At 49.7% G+C, this 23,052-nt stretch overlaps 1 protein-coding gene across 5 annotated transcripts in view; it reads left to right on the top strand.

The window, feature by feature from the left end:
- The window catches only part of MASP1 (mannan binding lectin serine peptidase 1), a 269,447-nt gene that overhangs the window by 239,446 nt on the left and 6,949 nt on the right, over window positions 1-23,052 (top strand). For 3 of the 5 annotated variants that reach the window (XM_032631572.1, XM_032631573.1, XM_032631575.1), the window contains 6 exons: window positions 1,073-1,220; window positions 2,538-2,656; window positions 3,624-3,702; window positions 9,910-10,047; window positions 10,839-10,913; window positions 14,434-16,863. In XM_032631572.1, coding sequence (XP_032487463.1) covers window positions 1,073-1,220; window positions 2,538-2,656; window positions 3,624-3,702; window positions 9,910-10,047; window positions 10,839-10,913; window positions 14,434-15,317 — 1,443 coding nt within the window. In that variant the 3' untranslated portion in view covers window positions 15,318-16,863. Of the gene's footprint in view, window positions 1-1,072; window positions 1,221-2,537; window positions 2,657-3,623; window positions 3,703-6,146; window positions 8,408-9,909; window positions 10,048-10,838; window positions 10,914-14,433; window positions 16,864-20,150; window positions 20,289-23,052 lie in introns of those variants that run through there. The other 2 variants (XM_032631574.1, XM_032631576.1) reach the window with 2 other exon arrangements.

The following is a 23,052-nucleotide window of genomic DNA, read 5'->3' as shown; positions in this document are numbered from 1 at the left end:
CTCAATTTTGTTTCTTTTATGGCTGAGTAATATTCCATTGTATATATGTGCCACATCTTCTTTATCCATTCATCTGTCAATGGACACTTAGGTTGCTTCCATGTCCTGGCTATTGTAAATACAGCTGCAATGAACATTGTGGTACATGACTCTTTTTGAATTATGGTTTTCTCTGGGTATATGCCCAGTAGTGGGATTGCTGGGTCGTATGGTAGTTCTATTTTTAGTTTTTTAAGGAACCTCCATACTGTACTCCATAGTGGCTGTATCAATTTACATTCCCACAAACAGTGCTGGAGGGTTCCCTTTTCTCCACAACCTCTCCAGCATTTATTGTCTGTACAGATTGCCAACAAACACATGAAAGGATGCTCAACATCACTAATCATTAGAGAAATGCAAATCCTTCCTGTTCTTGATACTTGCCAGGCTCTTTCCCACCTTTGGCCTCAACCTTCATATAAGTTGTTTTTGCTGCCTGGAAAGTATTCTTCCCTCCTCTTCCAATGAGAAGCTCCTTCTCATCCTACATGTTTCAAATGCAATGTCACCTCCTCAAAGAGGCCTTCCCTGACTTCCTATTTAAAGTTATCTATTATATTAATGATGAATTATACAAACTACATAGATTTTACTACATAAATCATAAACATATAGCATATATTTATATCATCCTGATTATTTTTATAATGTTAACCAAAGCCTGTAATTATTTTGTTTATTATCCATTAGTCTGCCCCGACTAGGCTGCAGGGTCTTTAAGAACAGAGGCCTTTTCTGTCCTGTGCACCTGGACAGGGCTCTTCTCCTTTCTGAGCCATAATATATTCATCTATGAGCAGAGGATTATCAGCCTGCCTTGTCCACTTCCAGGGTCACTGTAAATTGTAAATGGGAGAGTGGAGATGGAACCCTTTGGTGAATGGTAATGCCCACTAAAAATGTGAGTGAACGCCGTGGGCTCACATCGAAGCTTCCAGAAAACCCCGGGTGCAGTGTAGAGACAATCCCTGCAGCAGCCTCACACACACTCAGGTGTGACCCTGCTTTTTCTCTGTCTTGCCCCTCACAGATTAAAACCGGTCCAAAAGTTCTGGGGCCCTTCTGTGGAGAGAAAGCCCCAGAACCCATCAATACCCAGAGCCACAGCGTCCAGATCCTGTTCCGCAGTGACAACTCAGGCGAGAACCGGGGCTGGAGGCTGTTGTACAGGGCAACAGGTAACACGGCCTCTCCCCTCCTGAGTCACACTTGGCTCCCATGCTCAGCCCTCATGGGGCAGTGGCCACGTGGTGAGGGGGAGCAGGCCTGGGGCTCCTCCCCGGATGTGGCAGAACTCCCAGCTCTGCCAGTGAGCAGCTTGGGACCGAGGCAAATTCTCTTTACTGACTCAGTTTCCCATCTGTAAAATGGGCGCAAGGGCAGCAGTGATGGTGGGTTTGGACTAGATGTAGATTTCAAAACTGGCTGCACTTCAGAATCACATGAGGAGATTAAAAAAAAAAAAAAAAACTGTTTCCTGAACTTCACCCCTTCACGCTGTGATTCATTGGGCGTGGGGAGGACCCCTCCAGTGCCAGCCCTCCTCACGTCTGGGGCAGGAATTTGGGTGAGAGTCTGTAGCTCAAAATGTTTCACCATGGCCGTTTGCCTCCATGTGTCCCCCAGACTGACAAAGCCCACAAGCCTCATTCCCCAGTACCTCAAGGCACTCAGTCCTGGTCCATACCCTGCTGGAGGTATTTGATCCAACGGGCCTGCAGTAACTCGAGGAAGAAGTGGGTATGCATCAGTGACAAGACCACAGCTGTGTGTGACTAATCCAGTTCAGAGACTATCCTGGACTTGCCTGCATCATCACATTTAGTGCCTGCTTGAGGGGAGAGGCAGGAAGAGGATATTAACAAAGGAGAGTTCCTCCAGGAAGGAGGAATCCTATCCAATTTAGCCTTTTGAAGAGAGGGCTCAGGGGCATACAATCACAGTCTCTCTAACACTTTGAAGAATGGTCTTGGGAAGAAAGAGTGGGGTCATCGTGCGTGACCCAAAAGAGCAAACTATGCCCACTGAGTAAAAATTACAAGGGTATAAATTTCAGTTGAATATGAAAATTCTGTTCCTTTAATCAGAGGAGTCTAGTATGAAAGATACAGGTTGGGAGGTATCGAGCTCCCTGTCCCTGTAGGAATGCAAATAGATGTCTGAGGTCTACTATAGAAGCTGTAAAGGGAACATTAGACAGGAGTTGCACTCAGTGACATTTAATATCTTTTCCAACCCTGAGTTCTGATGAAATCATCTGGCCAACCACTTCATTTTACAAATGAGGAAATAGAGGTCCATGTTGGAAAGTGACCTGCTCAAGTTTCCAAAGTAAGCCTTCTTCAGGGCCTGGTAGGTCCAGGCCCCCATAGCCTGGGGGTATGGTTTTTGTGTGGCTTTTCCACCTTCATCAGGCCTTGCATTCTAAGGAATGGCCTCTCGTGACCAGACTTTTCTTTGTTTTCTCACCTTCTCCTTTCATTGTTCCCCACCAGGGAATGAGTGCCCCAAGCTGCAGCCTCCTGTCCATGGGAATATCGAGCCCTTGCAAGCCAAGTACTTTTTCAAAGACCAGGTGCTCATCAGCTGTGACACAGGCCACAAAGTGCTGAAGGTACAGGGTCCTGCCGGGGGAGGGAGGTCATCCAGGCCAGAGAAATTCTCCAGAGCCTCCCAGGGCAGATGGGCTTCTAGAGCTTGTCCTGGTCCCACCACAGTATTTCCTACCTTCTCCATAAACCTCCAAAATGCATCAGAGATTCCAGTCTTGTAAAAATTCAAAGTGTGTGTCCCAGACTCTCATTTCTGAAAGTGACACAAAAGTCAGAGCAAATCAAATCCATGCAGCCCGATAACCAGTACAAACAACATTAACAAAGTTTGTCAGGCTTCTGGGGGGGACCTGGGATAGAAGTAGAGATTTTGAAGGTGGCAGGTAGGCATTGCTTGCTCTCTGAAACAGTCGTTCTCCTAGGAACCCCATGGTTAACTTAAAAACAAGAAAAAAAAAAAAAAAACCTCCCAACCCCACCTGAGATCAATTCAAGCAGAATCTCTGGGGGGGAGGGTGTCCCAGTGACTGTTCTCTGTTAAGTTGCCCAGGTGAGTCTGATGTGAGCCAAGCTAGTGGACCGCTGCTCTCAGGGAAGGATCATCCAAGTGCGGACCCCACGACATCAGCACATCACTTGTTAGAAATGCAAAGCTGTGGTCCCCAGGCCAGACCCACTGATTCAGAAGGGCCCAGTGACCTGTGCAAAAGCCCTCAGGGGCTCAGGGTTGCTGCCGCTCACTCAGGTTTGAGAGCCGCTGCACTGAAGGAGTCACGGGTCCAGGTTTCCCTTCAGAGACAGCCTCCCGGACCCCTTCTTGCACACAGTCCTGGCCTGTCTCCAGAGTAGGAGCGGGGGGATACGAATTCAGCATCTGTATTCCCCTTAGCTTCAAGCCCTTGGAGGCCCACGGTTGGGAAAGCTCAGGGGAGGGCAGCCACCTTTGCTGTTCGAGCTGCTTTCACTGGGAAAAACCACAGACCCCACCGTTCCTCCTTCTTCCCATACCTCCTTCATGTTTCTTCCCAGGATAATGTGGAGATGGACACGTTCCAGATCGAGTGTCTGAAGGATGGGACGTGGAGTAACAAGATTCCCACCTGTAAAAGTAAGAAAACACAATCGGTTGATTCTAAGGCTCATGAGCTCCCCAGCACTGGTGGGATCCGAGCAGAGCCCACACAAGGGGGGAAACCTGGCAGGTACAGTCTGAGCAGGTTAGGGCAGGAATTCCACAGGCACATCGGGGTTGGACAAAAGTTTATTAATGTTTCTTTCAGCAATAAGATGTTAGAATTCCGAAAGGACCTTGTGGGTCCCAGTTTGTTTTCTAAATACTAATTTTACCTCTGCCTGCAGGCAGGTTGCCAGATTTGCTAAAGGAATAGCTTGTTTCCAGGTTCAAAACTAGCTCCGGCAATTGCTAATTCAGGAAACTATTTTGGCCCTGGTGCCCAGAGCCCAGTGACCTTGCCAGCTTTTATGTGGCCATCAGCTATATCCACTGTCTCCTGGGACAGCTCAGGAGCTGGGGCTGTGCGGGAAGGGCTGTGCGGTCAACACAGTGAAGCAGGGGGTCCAGTTCTGCACTGGTTCTTGAGACCCAGAGTTCTTGCCTTGGCTCTGCTCCTAAGCCACGCTGTGACCAGGGACAAGATCCTTCACCTCAGCTGTAAAGATTTTGGATCAGCTCTAGAATATATCCCACTGGTTCGGAAATAATGTAATCCCTATAAATCACCTAGTGAGCTTGTAAAAATACAAATCACCAGCCACCACGCCCTCTGCCCCTAACCAGGTGATTTCAATGCAAGACTTGTAAGGACCACAATTTTAGAAAACTTATCTGTGGCAACAGTGATGAGAGGAGGCCTGGCGACAGAAAGGGAAGAGAAAAGAGGGAGGGAGGGAAGGAGGAAATATTTTCGAATGGAGAGGTGAGGAGTTGAGCATTAGGGTGGGTCCTGCCCAGCCCCATTTCATGACCTCATATAAACTTTAGAGTGTTGTCCTCTTCCCTTCTAATAAATGGCTCGGGTCCAGTAGGCAGGCGGATCCACTCCCACTGCCCCAGGGGGACGCTGTCAGGGTGAGGCTTCCCTGAGGCAAATCCCAGGCATAATTTTGGAGCAGAAAGTGCTTGTTTTCAATTTTCTTTTCTATATGATGATGAGGCTGGAGTCAGCCCAGTGTGGGAAATGGGTGCACTTTATGGCTGCAACAAAAAGTCTCCACAGACACTTACTGGATGCCTGTGCAGAGGTCTACAGGGAATTCAGATGGAAAAGACAAGGCCCAGGCATTGAAGAACTAAATGCCAACAGACACATCTGCCACCTCCTGCAACACGTGGCTCGTGTGTGGTGCTGTGACTAAGTTCTGCGTGAAGCACTTTGCAGAACAGGGCAAGGAGGCGGTCTGAAGGACGAGGCAGAGGATGAGGGGTAGAGAGGACAGGGTGTTGCTTTGGAGACAGGAATTTCTAGATTCAAATCCAGACCTCACCAGTTAAATATGCATGAACACTTGACTGAGACTCATTTGGCCAGAGTTTCCTGCATTCTTGATTGTTCTGTGGACTGAGTTAATGTACGTATCATACCCATGGAGCATCAGGAATAAGTAAAAGCTCTGTAGAAGCTTGTTTCTTTCTCCTCCCCAACCCCCTCATAGGAAGAGGTTTGGTTTCTCTCATTCATACTCTTGGAAAGTAGGAAACGTTGGTAATAATTTTTTGTCCCTGATGAAACACACACTTTTTATTGTCACGGAAGTATTGATAGAGGAAGGCACTAATGTATCTGCTGGTGCTCTTTTATGTGACGTATGCTAGTATACAAAGGTATGCTGTCATTTTGTACCAAAGAAAAAGAGGAATTTTTTCTCCCTGATATGGCCTGGTTCTCCCAGCATAGCCTGAACCAGGACTATTAGTCTCCCCACTCAGACACACCCGGCATCTCTGCTTGTTCACTGAGTAGGTATTTATTGAGTACTTTTGTCCCAGGCATGTGCTGGGTCCTAGGGGAGATGCAAAAAAGGCAAAAAAGACTGAGAAGTTGTGAGTCCCCAGGGACTGTGGGGAAAGCAGTTGGGAACAGACAGAAGTGTGTGTGTGCAGTGAAGAAACTTGCACCAAAACAGGAAGTGGGAATTATGGGCTGTGGTTCTGGCCCTGCGTCCACCTCGCTGGGTGACCCCAAACAAGTCCTGCTCTACTCTGATTCCATCTGCCAAATGAGGGTTTGGACCAGATGAATGCAAAGCTTGCTGCACGGGCAGAATGTTGTCATTGCCACGAGCCAGAATTTATGACTGTGCAAATTCTCAGAATGGTACGCATTCCACAATCCCGAGCTGTCCTTCACACTGGCTGTACCTACACTATGCATTCTTAACCGATTCTGGTGGAGTGATTTCTGTATTTCCTGCAGAAACTGTTTCTGCTTTGCTTGCTAATTTTTCTTTCTCTTCTTTTTCTCTCTCCCTCCTTCTCTCTGCTTCCTTTCTCTTTACCTCCTGACCCCTCTTTGATCTTCATCGTGGTGGCAGAAACGGAAATGGATGTGGAGAGCGAACCTGAGTCAGAGCAAGTGGCAGAGTGAATGGCGGGACCCCACACAGTGCAGACATCCAGGAATGGACCACTCACAAGACCCCTGGGTCCCAGAGCTCCTCCATCCCTCCCCATCCTGCCAACACTCCATTTCCCATTTCAGTGCGGATTAGAATGGATGCTGAACAAGGCAACACAGGCCTAAGCAGTTGAAACCGCGGCGTATATAACAACTCTCCTTTTTGAGGGTTCACCAGTCATACAAGCATTATGCTGAAAAGATAATGGGGGATTTTTTTTTAGCACTTCTATGTGGACTATACTCTTATCAAAGGAAAAACGGCTTTCATTCTAGAGACATTCACATGGTCTTAGGTAGACCAGGTCAAAGTGGGCCCTGATTTCCACTCCACACTTCAAGTTTAAATGGGCCAAAATGCCTGTGACTTTATGACTTTAATATTTGTCCCCATTGCTACTTTCTTAACAACCATGAGTAGGTGAAACTAACAGTAACTCATATAGCATGGATTTTTAGGAAACCTAGGCCTATTCTCATGTCCAAGAGTTTCTCTTCCACCTGTACCTAACACAGGGCTGAAATTCCATCCTCAGAAGATCTTTCCTCTGGGGTTTACAAATTTTGCATTTCTGAAGATTCCCTAATTAAAGTTTTTCAACAGCTAGGCATCACGCTTGAAAGCAGCAGTCCTCGGCTCTGGTGCCATGGGACATCAGTGGGTCATAAATAATGATAAAGAAAGGGCTGTGGAAGGTGGGAATCTCTGCTTCAGCCTGAACAAAATCTGGGTAGACATATCAGAGCACCCCTGCATTACATTGTGACTGCTCAGTCTATTTGCTGATTGAATGGCCTCTTGATGAAGGTAGAATCCTGCAAAGTCGGACAATGAATGGTCCGGAGACTGCAGCACCACCCTAGGTCGAGGGCACCCTTGAGAGAGGAGATGGGGCAATCACCGAAGATAAGCATCAGTTGGATCAATACTTTTAAGACCACAAAGTATAACAGGTCTTGTACTCAGTGTGAGAGAGGGGATCGTAATTTAGACGGAAGATGTGATATAAAACCAAATAATTGCAATACCAGGCAACTTAAGACACATGCCTCAGAGAGCAGTGAATAAAGGGCCATGCAAGGAGAAATGAGGAAGCAGCCCTATCCAATTAGAAGACTGAGAAAAGCCTTTCAAGAAGCAGCGATGTTCGATCAAGGCCTGGAGGGTGGCCAGAGCATGAACCACAGGGTTTCCTGTGTAGGGAAAGCAGCAGCACAGTGAGGGGTGTGTGACACTGGAATGTAAGGGCACGGCAGGAGGGATGAAGATGAAAGTGGGGTGGGGCAGGTCAGGGGCATCCCTGGGACCTGAGGGCCAGGTGAGCTGATTGTATGTGGTTCCCTAGGAAGCCCCAAGACTGTGTCAGTGTATCCTCAGGGCGGCAGGTCAAGAAAGACATGTCTGAAGGAAAGTAAATGGCAGGAAGAGTGACAGTGGAGACAGGGTGTGGGTGCCACAACCCAACCCAGAGACTGATGAGAATGGGAGGCCAAAGGAAAGGGGAAAGAAAGAGCGTTTTGATCCCAGAGTGTGGAAGTGGCCAGACACACTTTAGAGAAGATGATGGGACCCTTTCCCAAGCAAAGAAGATGGACTAACTGAGGAAGCAGGGTCTGGATCTAGCATCTTGGATTGTGGCAGGCAGAACTCAAAGGGCCTTCCGAACGGGAAGCTGTCTCTAGGTCCCAGAGACACATGGCTCTTTGCCTGCCAGTGTAGACTTGGGGAGAAAGTTCACCTCTTCCCCACTCACTATACCCAAGCTGAAATGACCCTCTGTTTTCCACTATCTGTCACCCCCTGTGTCTGGTTGTAAAACCAGCTTCATCAGTGGGCAAAGTTACTTCTCTGGAGTAAAGTGAAAGAAAGCCCTCCGTCCAGACAATCTCTCTGCACCTGTGCTGGCTGCGTACAGGCTCTCAATGGCCTGACCACCTAGCCATGTCTATGACTGACTCTGGAATCCTCCACCCAGAACTAGGTATTAGGTCTTGAGGATAATTTTGGGCAAAATAAATTGCTAGACCGAAGTTAAGGGACTCAAGAGTAATACAAAGATCCAGGCACTAATCAATGGTATTTCTTAAAAAAGGAAGAAAAATCTGCTTAGAGACTCTGCAGGAAAATTCTTTTAAAATTGTTTATAGCTTTAGATAGTAAATATTATTGCCTCTTGTTATCATAGTGCTGACCCTTACATGCTTTCTTCTCAGAGTAGAAGGGTGTCTCTACCTTTGGGAGATCAAAACAAATGGGAGCGATTTGTCCAGGGGGATTGGAGGCCAGGAAACAGCACTAACCAGTTCTCTTGGCGTTTGCCTTCCTTGTAGATAGGAGGTACCTACCTGCTTTCACTCCCATGCTTCATCCCTGTCCTCCACCCGGAAGGGTCTTAGAATCATCTGTGTTTTCAGTTAGATAACTCTCTGTTCAATCAAAAATATAGATTTGTAGTCCTAAAGTTAAAAATCACAATTTCTGAATAGCGTCTCAGGGCTAAATTGCCCCTATCTCTGTTTCCCGAGGTGACCAGGTAAAATTCAGGAGGAGGGAAACTCTGGCTTTAGAATATGATCCTCTGAAATTATCAGAAGACGGACAGCTAATGTCCACCATTACCCAGCTAATATTGATTACAGGCCGTTTTCACTAGAAAACAGATCCTAAGAACCGTACTTAAAAAAACAGTGAGTTTAAGGTCAGGTCTGGTTCTCTGACTGTAATTCACTATGTGACCTTAGACCAGTAAAGTCTCCCCCCTGGGCTCATCTGTAAGTAAAGATGATGTTCTAGGTTGCCTCACTTCAGGTTCCTTTCCACCTGCGAAGTTCTGAGTCCTCTGGGATTCTTCAATTCTGGCAGAGGCTGTTTGAACTAAGATTAGGATTTCCTTAGACATGAGCACCATCTTCTAACAAAGGCCCCTGAAGAGACATTGACAAATTGGGTCCTCAGCCCCTGACCTGGCTCCTGGCACACTCGTGCTGGCACCTCCCCTAAGACTTGCCTGGACTGGCAAGCTCTCCTAAGATCACCTCTGAGGAGCAGGCATCTTTGGTCTTGCCCTGCAGCCAGCCCCAACGTCCAGCCACCAACAACCAGAGAAAATGAGTAGGTGAAGACTAAAAGTTGGTCCCTCCTGACCCCCCTTCTGCCTTCTGTGCCTGCAGAGAGCCAGCAGGGTGCGGCTGTGTACTCATGCAGGAGCTGGGTTTCTTTTTGTTTGTACTTTTGTATGCCAAGCTCCAAAGTGAGCACAATAATTGCTCTTACTCAGCATGTGGTGGGGTCTGGAAGAACTGAAGGTTCTTCGGTTCATGTGAGCCAGAATTTTCTCACTGAGACATGGGCTTCATGCTTGTACAGAAGAGGATAAGAGGATTGCACAATAGAACTGGAAGTCAAGGAAAGGGCCCTGGTGGGGAGAAGACTGGGATCTACTTGAGTCTCAGCAGACCTGCCCCTGCCCTGGAATTGACGCCAGGCCAGGTGAGTTGACCACACAGTAGTCATAGATGGGAGACACCCCAAATGCAGGGCCACCGTGTTCATAGACCGTAACGTTGCCCTCTGGACTTGTGTGCAGTGTACAAGCTGCACATCGTATGAGACACGCACCAGATGGCCCCAAGAAGAAGAGGAAGGGGTAATTGAGGGGTCTCACTCTCTTCTCTCTCAGTTGTGGACTGTGGAGCCCCGGCAGAGCTGGAAAACGGACTGGTCACATTTTCCACCAGAAACAACCTCACCACATACAAATCTGAGATCAGATACTCCTGCCAGCAGCCCTACTACCAGATGCTGCACAGTATCACAGGTGAGCCTTCCACGCTAAACCAGCGCACTCCGTCCTCACACGCTCTGGGTCTCAGGGTTAGGCTGGGGGCCGAAACAGCCAGTCTGTTGGCCACGGTTTGGGAGGAATTGGGAAGAGAAACCCTTGGAGACATGCCTCACCTCTCCCTGCCTCAGGCCTGCACCCCGAGTTAAGCTGCATGACATCCCCGTACCCACACAGACATACAGCCTCTGGCAGAGAAGGAACCCTCAAGATGTGAAGGCCCGTCAGTGCTGCTTCCACCACAGACTAGCACTGAGAAAATTCTCCTAATTTCTCAAAGCCTCCAAGTCCCCCTTCCAGAAGGGGAATAGTGACAGTGCCCACAGAGCCAGCGTAAGTCTCATGAGATGGTGGGCACAAGTGTGGTTTATGAAAGGGTTTGTTAAGTGGAGAAGCGGGGGCAGGGGAAGTGCGTCACAGAGAGCTGTGTGACTAATGATGAGAGGTGCCTCCCAGGGGCTGGGCGGGGCCCCGACAGGCAGGAGGCAGATTGCTCAGAGCCTTGGACACCATACTGACGAGCATCCCGTTTATTTTTGAGGCCAGTGGGGAGCTACCGTGATTTTGAGCAGAGATGAAATGATTCCCGGTTTAGAAAGATGTTCCAAGTTGCAGACAGGACTGGTTCAGAGAGAACGGCGTCAGAAAGACTCTTTGGAAGACTTGCAATGATCCACAACAGAGGAGTTAAAAACCCGGTTCTATTTTCCATGTGCTGTAAATCACCTATGTTCTCCTTCTTCTTCAACCTTTTCTCCCTCTCCCAGATGTGTATACGTGTTCTGCCCAAGGAGTCTGGATGAATGAAGTCCTGGGGAGAAGCCAGCCCACCTGCCTGCCAGGTACCTCACCCTCAAGTTCTCTGCCTCAGGGTCTCCCATGCCAGGCCCTCGGGCCGCAGGTGCTCTGGCTGTTGATGGAGTAAGGGGTGGGGAGGTCATGATGCTTCGACTGATTTTTAAGAGATAACGTCAGAAGGGCAAAGGTCAGAAAAGCCTAGCCTCACATCTTCTCAAACCAGCCAGCCTCTATGTTCAACCTGTTCTGTCACACCAGGAGCCTTCTTGCCTCTTCTCTCTGCAGTTCTGCACCCTTCCCACCAGGTTTTTCATCCCACAGAGTTGGTGTTTGCCCTGGCTGTGCACCAGGAAAAGTGAGAAAGTAGACACCTCGTCCTCAAGCACTCACTGTGTTTCAGAGGAGGTGGAAATCAGACAAATACCAAATGACCATAGGACAGAGCAACAAGTTCTTCCAAAGAGCAGTGCGTTCAAGTCTTAGTGACTGCTACCTCCCCCAAGCCTGTCTACTGACCCCACTTTAAAATGAACAAAGAACGTTGTGGTAATAGGAAATGTCCCTGGCCATCACAGCTGCTACGAGTTCCCAGAGAAGGAGGAAATTCCTGCATGTAGTTGTCTGGGAGTAAAGGGATGGGGACTGGTTAGGAAGACTTCACTTAAGAGGGCTTTAAGTCTAAGAAAGAACACAAAGAATTCGTGAGGAGCTGAAACAGGGGAAAGGCCAACCCATCCACGCTCTGCTGACCCCCATCATCTCAGTTAGGCTTAGCCAGGAGCACACCCAAGGGCCACGGCTGGAGAAGCCTCAGAGAAGATGGGGAATGGTGGAGCTGTGGCAAACTGGAGGCCAAACCCCCATTTTGCTAAAATACTAGGTGGACCAAAGATGGCACTGCAGGTGGCTTCCATCCCAGGCAGCCATGTTGCGGTGTCTAGAAGGGGAGGAGGCACTGAGCTGGGAGTCATGGGCCCGGGTCTTGGTCCCACTGTTGTCTTTTCCTAATTGCAAGGTTTGGTAGGTAACCTCACGTCTCTGGGGCTAGGATTTTGTACCTCAGAAGTGAAGGAGAAGTACCAGGTGATCCCTGACATTCTATGACTCTTAGTGGTCATCGTCCTGTAGATTCATACAAAGCGTCTTGCAATGAGTCATGAAATTCTTTTAACACCTGGTATCGAGCAGAACATCGTGTATCATTGAACCAGGCCAGAGAATTCTAAATTCTCCCCTACTAAAACATCAGGACTGAACCCAAAGGCAAGCCAGAATGGAGAAAGCCATTTCATCTAGCATCATAATATCCCACCTTTCCAAGGAAACTGTTAAGAAAATATTATTTGCCCCTTATTTGACACATGAGAAAACTAAGGATCAGGGAGGTGTAATGATTCATCCAGGGTTACCTACAGAAAGTTAGAGGCAGAACTGGAAGATGGACCCAAGACTTTTGATGTCAACACCAGCAATGCTGAGCCATTCTTGACTCTGCCATCCTCATGAACCCAGAATTCTTGAATATCACATTTCTGTTTTTAGGGCCCTCCCTCAGTACCTCCAGTCTTCTAGAGCCCAAATCTGACTTCAGCACAGCTGAAGCTCTAGTATTTCAAGGTGAATCCTTTGCTTCAGGAAAGACTGGATGGAGAACGGTAGCAGCCTAAAAGAATGGCCCCATTTCAATGAGCCCTCTCAAAGGGTTGCTACGTCATTCAACCTCTTGAAAGGACAAGAGTATATCAAGAAGAAAAACAGACTTTAGTGGGAAAAAATGAAGCCAGTGTCCAAAGAAACAGGCTCCATTTCTGGCTCTGCCACCAATAACTTTGAGTGTGTCACTTGCCTTCTTTGAACCTCAAGTTTTCCATCTGTAAGTGAGCTGTTCTCCAAGCTTCCCCCGCTCAGACACTCTGTGACCTGGAGTATGCCACTGGCACCTTCGTGGGAAAAAGGCACCTTTCAGTGCCGGCTTTGCTGTGACCGTGGACTGAGCCACAGCAGTGTCCCTCACCAGATGAGGGCCTGTGAGCGCTCAATGCGCTGTTCTGCAGGGCCAGTCGCAGACCTGACCGGAGAAGTCACTTGGTAGGCTGCTGCTTATAATCGGGAGTCTGGCCTTCAGCTCCGAAAGGCCTGCCACAGACAATTAGCGAAAACCACCTCACGTCTGGCCTGGGGTGCACAGCAGGGTGCCTCGGGATCATGTAAGAAGCATTTGGCTTCCGGAAGAAGAGCATCTGAAAAGCATTAGTTTGCTGGAAGCCTGACCTCTCGGAGTTGCCAAGAAAACTCAGATGCTCCTTGGTCTTTAAAGGACTGCTGGAAGTATTGCAGGCCAAGGGGTGTAGCCCGGCAATGCGCAACCAAGAGGCGGTCCACGCTCATACCAGGCTTAGCCCCCAGACCCAGGCACCCTGCTTGGAGGGGCCCTTGGGAGCTTGTTCTTAGGCAGCGGGGGGCTGGTTCTGAAGACCCTCTGCTCACAGGCCAAAGGCGTTTGGCTACAGGAGGCTGGCGGTGCGTGTGCATGCTCGGGGTACAACTCGGTAGAACGAAGTTTGGTCAGACCTTTCTTCTTTCCCTGAAGGTACTATGGGGTTCCCAGGTGCAATGATGCGTAGAGCAGAGCCTATGCATCATTGCTTGTAGATTATGCCACCTTTCCCCAACCTTGGATGCCCTGGGCATCCCTTCACATCATGTGTCCTTTAGTCCAGAGAAGAAAAGGTTCTTTATATGTAATGAGGCACTGTGGGACACAAGGACAAGACATCCATCTTAGAATCTAGTTAAGCCCCTGCTACTCAGCTTAATAGCAATGTGACCTTGGGCTAGTCATTTAACCTCTGGAGAGTTCTACTCACCTATAAAATGGGGGTGACCAGGGCAGATGAAATAAAAATCAAAGGAATTTGGAATTTAAAGGATCCTTGGAGATCATCTTGACCAACTGCCTCATTTAGCAGATCAAAAATTGAAATCCAGAGAAGGAAATTTCCTAACCCAGAGTCACACAGGACAGAGGAGAGAAAAGCCAGTTCAAGGCCCCAGGTGTCTCAGTTCCCAGTCCAGTGTTTGCTGTGACTTGCTAGACAGTATTTTAATTTCCTTCCATCTCTCAAAGCCATTGATCTGTGGTTTTCAGAAGTTTTCTAAGTACCTACGGCCTGGACTACGTCTGGGTTCTGAGATGCCTTTCTAGGGAAGAAAGGGGCAAAGTGACCACTGCTAGAGATAGTCCTGGCTGAAGATGATCCAGGCCACAAGTGATCTTGGCTGGAATGGTTCAGGATGGTGAAGGCCCACATATAAAAAGGTCTGGTCCATAGACAGCCCTGGCTACAGAATGGTCCAACTACAGACGGGCCAGACTAGAAAGACTTAGGCCAAAGATAAGCCCACCCACAGCTTTCCCAGGCTAGCGTGGCTCTGTGATGCAGAGTAGGGGCCATGGTGGCATAATCTACAGTGGGTGAGACGTGCATTTCTTTCAGAGGTCCTCCACCTGGCTGACCTGACGTGTCTCTGTCCCTTGTCCCCGCTCCCTCCTTCTCCTTGCAGCGTGTGGCCAGCCCTCGCGCTCCCTGCCAAACCTGGTCAAGAGGATCATCGGGGGCCGGAATGCTGAGCCCGGCCTCTTCCCGTGGCAGGCCCTGATCGTGGTGGAGGACACCTCAAGGGTGCCCAATGACAAGTGGTTTGGGAGTGGGGCCCTGCTCTCTGAGTCCTGGATCCTCACGGCAGCCCACGTGCTGCGCTCCCAGCGCAGAGACAACACGGTGACACCGGTCTCCAAGGAGCACGTTACCGTCTACCTGGGCCTGCATGACGTGCGGGACAAATCGGGGGCTGTCAACAGCTCGGCCGCCCGAGTGGTGCTCCACCCAGACTTCGACATCCAGAACTACAACCACGACATCGCTCTGGTGCAGCTGCGGGAGCCTGTGCCCCTGGGGCCTCATATCATGCCCGTCTGCCTGCCGCGGCCCGAGCCCGAAGGCCCGGCGCCCCACATGCTGGGGCTGGTAGCTGGTTGGGGCATCTCCAATCCTAACGTGACGGTGGACGAGATCATCAGCAGTGGCACGCGGACCTTGTCAGACGTCCTGCAGTACGTCAAGTTACCCGTGGTGCCGCACGCCGAGTGCAAGACTAGCTACGAGTCCCGGTCAGGCAACTACAGCGTCACAGAGAACATGTTCTGTGCCGGCTACTACGAGGGTGGCAAGGACACGTGCCTGGGGGACAGCGGCGGCGCCTTTGTCATCCTCGACGACTCGAGCCAGCGCTGGGTGGCCCAAGGCCTGGTGTCCTGGGGGGGCCCCGAAGAATGTGGCAGCAAGCAGGTGTATGGGGTCTACACCAAGGTCTCCAACTACGTTGACTGGGTGTGGGAGCAGATAGGCTCCCCGCGGGGCCTGGGGGAGCTCCAGGTGGAGCGGTGAGCTGCATCACGTCCTCGGGGTGCCTGCCCTGGCCAGCCCGAGCGAGGCTGCACCACACACTCCCAAAGACGGCACGCTCCATGTTACTCACGTGACCCGTGGGATGGACCACGCTGCTCCCACCCTCCCGAGACAGCCCCTGGGACCCTGAGAGGCAGCAGTGTGGTACAGGGAAAAGGCCCTACACGGGAGGCCTGGGTCACTGGCCCTGGGCGAGTCCCCTCCCCTCTCCAGGCCTCCTTCTCCCCGCAGTACAGTGAGGGAGCTAGACTGGGGCCAGTACCCCCCACTCCTCTCCCGAGTACTCACCCCAGGGACCTCGTTCACTGCTAGTCATTTGTCAAAACCCAGTGGCCCTGCTCTCACTCTTGGCGTAACTGAGCTTGGACCTGACAGTTACAAAATGTTTCCTTGCCGTGAGCTAAGTCCTTGTGTTCTCCCAGCTTTGCCCTCTGGGTACATTCTGGCTGAAAACTCCTCAGGTTTGGGGAGACAGGGATGACAGCCTGAGGCCCCTCTCTCCGAGTGTAATGCCTTGTAGTACTTTTGTCCCTGGGTTTTCTCTCCCAAAACCTCTTGCAGTCCAAGCCTTATCCCTTCTGTTCCCTGTTAAAGGAATTTCAAAGGACAAAGAGAAAGTTGGGAAGCTCTGTGGTGACTGGGGGGAGGAGAAGAGCAGTGGGAGGCTCCCCAAGCCCGTTAAATTTCCCACCAACCACTGAGAGCACATCATTTGGACCCACACATCACTCCCGAATACCAGCTGACCACACGGGTGTCCACACCTGGCACTCCAGACGAGCACGAAGCAACCTTCCAGCCTTGAAATGTGTCACGTGAAAAGCCTGAGCCTCAGGTGTGGAGACTCAACTGGTGTTTGGAGAAAGAGAAGGCTCACACCATGCTCCGCTGTGCCTCTGAACAGGGAAACAGAAGGAGGGCTCAGGGCATAGGAGTGACCCAGTCCCACCAGACTGCCCAGCGTGTCTGTGGTCTGAGCTCTACAGAGAACACACCCAGCGTGGATGTTGAGAGGGATCCAGTCCTCCAGCTTCCAGGAGCCAGAGCCAAGAGAAGCAGGGACTTGCCCGTGAAAGACAGTGAGAAGAGAGGGAGAACCCAGAGTCCTGGGTTCTAGCCCCAGCTCTGCCCCCAATGGGCCTCAGTTTCCCCATCTGTAAAAGGAAGGCATCAGATCCCCCTCAGGGTCCTTCCAGCTCCAGCGTTCGGTGCTTCCAATGCTAGCAGCCTCTCCCTGGCCCTCACAGGGCTGATCATCTTCCTTCTCCCCAGGCTCGCTCTCCTGGGGACTCTCCATCAGAGAAAGAAGAAGCCCTGAGAGGGATTCCAAGAGAGCAATTGGGAAGCATCCACTTTGCCAGTCGGGTCCTGGACGCACACTCCTATGTGTATGAACAGTGCATGTAGAGGATACTATATTGTTTATTTTATATCACAAGCTTCACTCCTCTGTAAGTTTCCTCTGCACTCCATTTCTCCCATCAGGGGACTAAAGTGGAAATAAAACCTCTGTGGATAACCAACAGCCTTTGTTTTGGGGTTTGGTTATTGTTGATGTTCGTTTGTTTTGACTTTTTTTTTTTTTTTTTTGCGGTACTCGGGCCTCTCACTGCTGTGGGCTCTCCCGCTGCAGGGTACAGGCTCCGGACGCGCAGGCTCAGTAGCCATGGCTCACGGGCCCAGCTGCTCTGCAGCACGTGGGATCTTCCCGGACTGGGGCACGAACCCATGTCCCCTGCATCAGCAGGCAGACTCTCAACCACTGCTCCACCAGGGAAGCCCCGTTTTGACTTTTTGAAGAAAACCTGGCCCCTCATGAAGCCAAAATCTCTCCCATTGCAGAAACAGTACAATATTTGTCACCTGGACATCATCCAAGAAAGGGTGTTGAGGAATGGAGTCGGTTATGGACATGTGTCCTCTCGAAGGCTGCCCATTCCATCACGGAAGTGCCTGCCGTTTAATTCCTTGAGTTCAAAGAGCTCAAATGAGCACGCAAGGCAAGACCATGTGCACCTAGGTCTCACAAAGACAAAGGGAATTAACGTCATTAGAGGAGTGGAGATTGCAGTATTACGGGAACTTAAGGAGGGGGAGGTTCATACAGCTGAAGAGGATCTGGATACGTTTGCAGAGAGGTTACAAAGAACGCACTGGGAGATGGGAGACAAGGGGAGAGGGGACAAAGATGAAGCAGAAAAGTGTGCCCTGAGTAGAGTGGGGGCAGAGGGGATGAGGGGAAGGTGGACAGAGTCTCGAAGGTCATTCTATGTTATTCTATGTGCTCTGTCCTGTAACCAGTGATTCTCTAGTTTGGGGTATATCAGAATCACCTAGAGTGCTTGTTAGGAATGCAGATTCCTGGGTCTCACCCATGGGAAATTCTGAATCAGCAGGTTAGAGCGTGAGCAACATGCTGTGAAAAGTGGAGGGGTCGGGGAAGGACCAAGCTAGAGAGAGCGGTTGGGAAATTACAACAACCATTCTGGAGAGAGGTGGTGAAAACCCCCGGACCTAGGGTGTGACACTGCAGATGTGGGCATCAGGGAGTTTGAAAACATCTAAGTAGTGTATTGGGCAGGGCTTGGTGTAGAGGCATCGTGTGAATAGTGCAGACACAGAGATGTGGAGTAACAAAAGCTAATCTGTTAATGAGAGCTCCCCATACAATGTATTCCTGGTTTGCCTTTGTTTGGGGTTTGTATCATAATGAAACTGTCATGCTTTTTACACTATTGAGAGCTAAAAGAATCTTACATTATGCCTTATACTTTATATGTAGCTGATTTCGAAGATTATCGTGTCTTGTATTCTATTACATTTCAGAGTTTTACTTTCCTCTGGATATTTGGACTTTATGTTGTGACATATTGAGACACAGGTGTCATGAGGTTGCATGGAGAGCACATTGTGACATTACTCTCTGCTTCTTCTGGTGACTTTTTTTACCAGTTTAGTGGCTGATTAAATACGGGTGTTGCAGAAGAGGGAGGCAACGAGGATGCAGTCCGTGCAGACATTGACAGACATCTGGAATAACAAAGGGGAGACAGATGGGTGGTGAAGGGTGGAGACCAGGACTTGGGTTTTCTGTGCTTGAGGAGTCTATGTGCAATCCAGCTGGAGACTTCAGGATCAGTTCGGAGGAAAGGGCAGATTAGAGACACTGATCGGAAATTCATCAGGGTCTAAATAGTATGATGGCATGGGAGGAGATGGCATTATCTACTGGAAGAGAAAAGAAAAGGGGGCTGAGGACTCAAAAAGGGAAACACGAGCATTGACGGCATGGAGAGAAGAAGAGAAACCCGAAGAAAGAGACAAGAAAGAGGAATCAGAAACACAGGAAGAGAGGAGCTTCAGAAGCCAAGGAGGGAAAGTGTCAAGAAGGATAAAGTGATCAACAGTGCAAATGACCCAGGACAGTCCAGAGGACGCTTCCAGGCTGGACTTTCCCGGGTGCTGGGACCCGGTCTCTACTGTCAACTCTGAGAGAGGATCCAGGGAGCAGGCCTGCGCTCATGTTGAAGTCCTTAACCCTTCCTCCCTCTTACTTTATCCTCCTCACCCTTTATCTTCCTCCTCTTCCTCCTCCACCACCTCTTTCTCCTCCTTCCTCTTTCCCTCTTCTCTCTCTCTCTCTCTTTCCCCCTCCCTCCCACACCCTCCCTCCTTCTCTTTCTCTCTTCAGGCTTCTCCTAGGTTTTTATCTCTTTCCTGAGATAGCACACTGCCCTTACATCCTCCCTTCTCTTGGTTTATATGCTCAGTTCTCCAGGTTTTGCTTCCTTGAAACCTAAAAACCCCCAGCAGCCACAAGGCGAGGAGATTTCCTAGAGATGAAGAACACGTGAGATAAAATTTCAGAAATAGTGTTCTCCTATACATGTAAATATCATCATTGAAGTTCCAGCTATGGGCCCAGAGTCATTCTGTCTCCATCTATGATTACAGATCTATTAAACATTCAAATGGCCACTTTATGTCCAAGTTTGTGTGGAGCGTGGCACTTTCTTCTTTCGAATCCACCTCCAAAGGACAGGGAAGAATGCGGATACTGGGTGTCATCTCCTCTTTCCAGAAGCTTGACTATGGAAGAGAGGGGAGGGAGAGACTGTGGAATGAGTGAGAACCAGGGAAAATGGAAATTTGATTTTTAGGATGAGAGGCCTTGATCATGCTTTGGAGGCGTAGACAAAGGAGAGATGCAAGACAGATGAGAGGGGTGCGAATCCTCAAAGCCAGGTCCCCAAAAGTTTGGAAGTGAGGAGATCCAAAGCCCAGAATTCGTTCTGAAGAGAAGAAAGTTTACAGAGGGAGTAGATGGAGAGGAGGATGTTTTTTGGTTTGGTTTGGTTTGGTTTTTCCATTAGTAGCAAGTTTTTCTACAAACTTTCCATGAAGTGATCTCTGGCAAATCTGGGCTTTTAGCCAGCAGCTTAGCAACCCCAGCAGAGAAGGACCTTCTAGCAAAATTCCCAAGGCAGGCTTTCATTGGCCTGGCCAGGGTTACATTCCCATCTCTGAGCAATCGCTGTGACCAGAGTATAAGAGGCTTTCATTAGTCAGGTCTGGGCCACATTCCTACCCCTAGAACCAGAGGTAAGATCACTGCAACTCAGGCTATATGGACAAGAAATGGGGGAAGAGTGGGCCCCAGAGGAAAATTGGGGTGCTGTTACTGAAAGGAGCAATGGATGCTGGGATATCAAAAATAACAGATGTTCCTAACAGAGGGTGATGTGCTAGTAGCTCTGGCAAAGGGCAAGATGGAGCCCAGAGTGTGATCTGTCCTCCCTCCCTTGGCTGCAGTGTGTGGGATCCCCAAGTTCTCCCGGAATCTGATGGCCAGGATCTTCAGTGGACGCCCAGCCCAGAAGGGCACCACCCCATGGATTGCCATGCTGTCACACCTGAATGGGCAGCCCTTCTGCGGGGGCTCCCTTTTAGGTAAGGTGAAGGTGGAAGGGGTGGGGGACCCAGGATTAGAGGTTAGGGTAGAAGGAAAGGGACCTGACCCTCTTCCTGGAGACTGACAGGATTTCTTCACTGAGAATCTTCCACAGTAGTAGTGGGACCCAGAAGTACAAAGTGGCAGAAAGAAACCTTAGCTGGAGCCAGGAGACATGTGTTCTGTTCTAGCTGGCTCCTTCAGCCAACAACACTTCCCGAGCCCTGGTCATTCTCTGGCACTGAGAAGGGTGAGGGAGTCAGACCCTTAAACATGGATTACAACACAAGGCACTTACATGCGGCTCAAAGTGAGGGTGTGCCAGCGCCGTGGGACCAGGGGGAACCAGGAAACCCACACTAGAGGACTCAGAGAAGGGAGATTTACAAAGCCTTGAATGCTATGCTTGGGAATTTAGATCTTTTCTTGAATGCTGCTCCAGGTTTATAAGCATGTTCTGGAAAGTTCTCTCCTGAGACAGCATGGATTGAAAGGAGGGTGAATCTGGAAGCCAAGAGTCCAGTGAGGCAGCTATAGTGCAATAGTGGGGAGGGAAGTCATTAGCCTCAGAAAAAGGACAGGGGCTGAGGAATAGAAACCAGGCCGATTCAAAGCCATTGAGAAATAAGATTGTGAGAATTTTGTAATGGACTGAATGTGATTGGCAGCGGGAGCAAAGGCAGGCGAGAAATGATTGATGGCTCTTCCTGCCAGTTTAGTCCAAATGATCTAAGGCCCATCCCAGCTCTGACATCAAAATAAAAAATTAATAGCAATCTAGAGTCCCTCTGACCCTATCACAGAGGAAGAAGGCATGGATGGGTCCACTTCTGCCTGGGCAGCTCTGGGGCTGCCGGTCTCGCCTCGCGCTGACCCCCCCTCCTCCTCCAGGGTACACTCAGGTGAGGACAGCTCCCCGACCGGGATCCCCGAGGGGAGGCGCAGTCTCCGGTGAGACTGCAGTCTGGACATCCCTGAGATGTGAAATGGTAACCCAGCAGAGGGTTTGATCCTTATATTCCTACAAACACAAAGATGAGTGGTCTCCCCTATGGAGCCTCCCAAAGGGGCACAGAGAGTGAGCACAGGTTAAAGGGGAGCCCAGTGGGGAGCAGGCAGGGGAGAGGACCAAGAATGAGAAGGGGCAGAGAGACAGAGAGAGGGCTTAGAAGGACAAGGACAAAGATAGAGAAAGAGACAGAGGGCATAAGAGAGAACTAGAGAGGGAAGTGAAGAGAAATTAAGGGGAAAATGAAAGGAAACAAATACAACCGGAGGAAGAGAAACTGGTGGGGCACGAGACGAGACAGAGAGAGAGAGAGAGAATTGTGAAAGGTGTAGAAAAGCAGGGAGGACCCATAAAAGAACGCATCAGAAGAGAAGCAAAGAAAGGGGAGGAGCCGGCAGGGAGAGCAGAAGGGAGCAAAGACATTTCTGGTTTTTTTAGAATGTAAGTAAATAGATGGATTACTGCCCACGGTTTTAAGAGTTAGATGAGTTTTCTGAAGCCTTGAGTGTTTAAGTTCAATGATGTTCAGCACTTGTGTCTACTGCGTGTTTATTCCCACTTCTCTACCCTCAGCCAAGCTACAAGATCTGACTTACTCAGCCCTCCCTACAGCTCTCCTTGTCTAGAATCTCTCTCCTCCTCTGTTGTCTAGTTTTGTAGAGAGAGGGAAAGACAGGAGAGGGCAGAGGAAGCAGGGAAGGAGCTGAGGGACAGACAGAAAGCTCCCGCTCAGTGTCCACCCTAAAGCCTGGGTTCTGGCTCAGGGACTCAGTATTTGCAGAGCTGCGAGGCAAAGCCATGTCTTTGGACTCACCACTACATACCCCAGGTTCATCTAAATGGCCCAGAGCCCCGCTCCAAGGCAGGCTCCCTACTCTGGGTACCTCATCCCACTTTACCTACCTGGAAAATTAGTCAACAGCCCCTGGCTGTGGACAGGGATCAAAAATGCCACCAGGGAAAAGAGGGTGGCCTGTGTGGAGCTCTATCCAGAAGCCAGTAGCCAGGGAACATAGCTGCTCCTGAGAGGGCCAAGTGGAGCCTGGGACCTGCTCCAGAAAGGGACTCTGCCCTAGACTCTATACTTGGCCCTGGTACCCCACCCCAAAGCCCTGGGGCCTTTCTTTCTGCTTGGCTCAACCCAGCATGTCTCTGGGCTCAGCTATTTATGGGTTTGTCATCTGTTCCACCTTAAGGATGAACCGAAGCCTGACCCCATATTGAGCAAAGGGCAGGAACCTGTCCATCAAGGGCAAAAGACAGCCAAGATGCAAGACATGTGCTCAGCTGACCATCAGGAGACCCAGGGTCTGGCCCTGGCCCTGCCACCAACCTGCAGAGTTGCCCTAGACATCCTCACTCTCCTCCAGGCCTCAGAATCCATGTCTGTAAAATGAGAGGTTTGGATCAGAGCAGCGGTTCTCAGCCCTGATGGCAGTAGAATCATCTGGGAGCACTTTTAAAGTGTATTTGTACCTGTGCCTCACTCCCATGACATAGATGCTCTGGCTTCAGGCCCAGAGCCCAGTACTATTTTTGGGGATTTGTTTGCTTGTTTGTTTTTAATCCCCCAGGTGATTCTAAATGTGCACCCAAAGTTGAGAAGAACCACGTACAACAGTGCTTTCCAAACTTTAATATGCATAGAAATTACTTGGAGATCTTATTAAAACCCTCAGATTTTACTACTGAATGCAGATTCTGATTCAGTAGATATATGGTGGGGCCTCAGAGTCTGCACTTCCAAGAAGCTC

Source organism: Phocoena sinus, chromosome 4 (assembly GCF_008692025.1).
Source record: "Phocoena sinus isolate mPhoSin1 chromosome 4, mPhoSin1.pri, whole genome shotgun sequence".
Taxonomy (NCBI): Eukaryota; Metazoa; Chordata; class Mammalia; order Artiodactyla; family Phocoenidae; genus Phocoena; species Phocoena sinus.
Note: the sequence above shows the minus strand (reverse complement) of the source record. Positions and strands in the feature narration are given on the sequence as shown.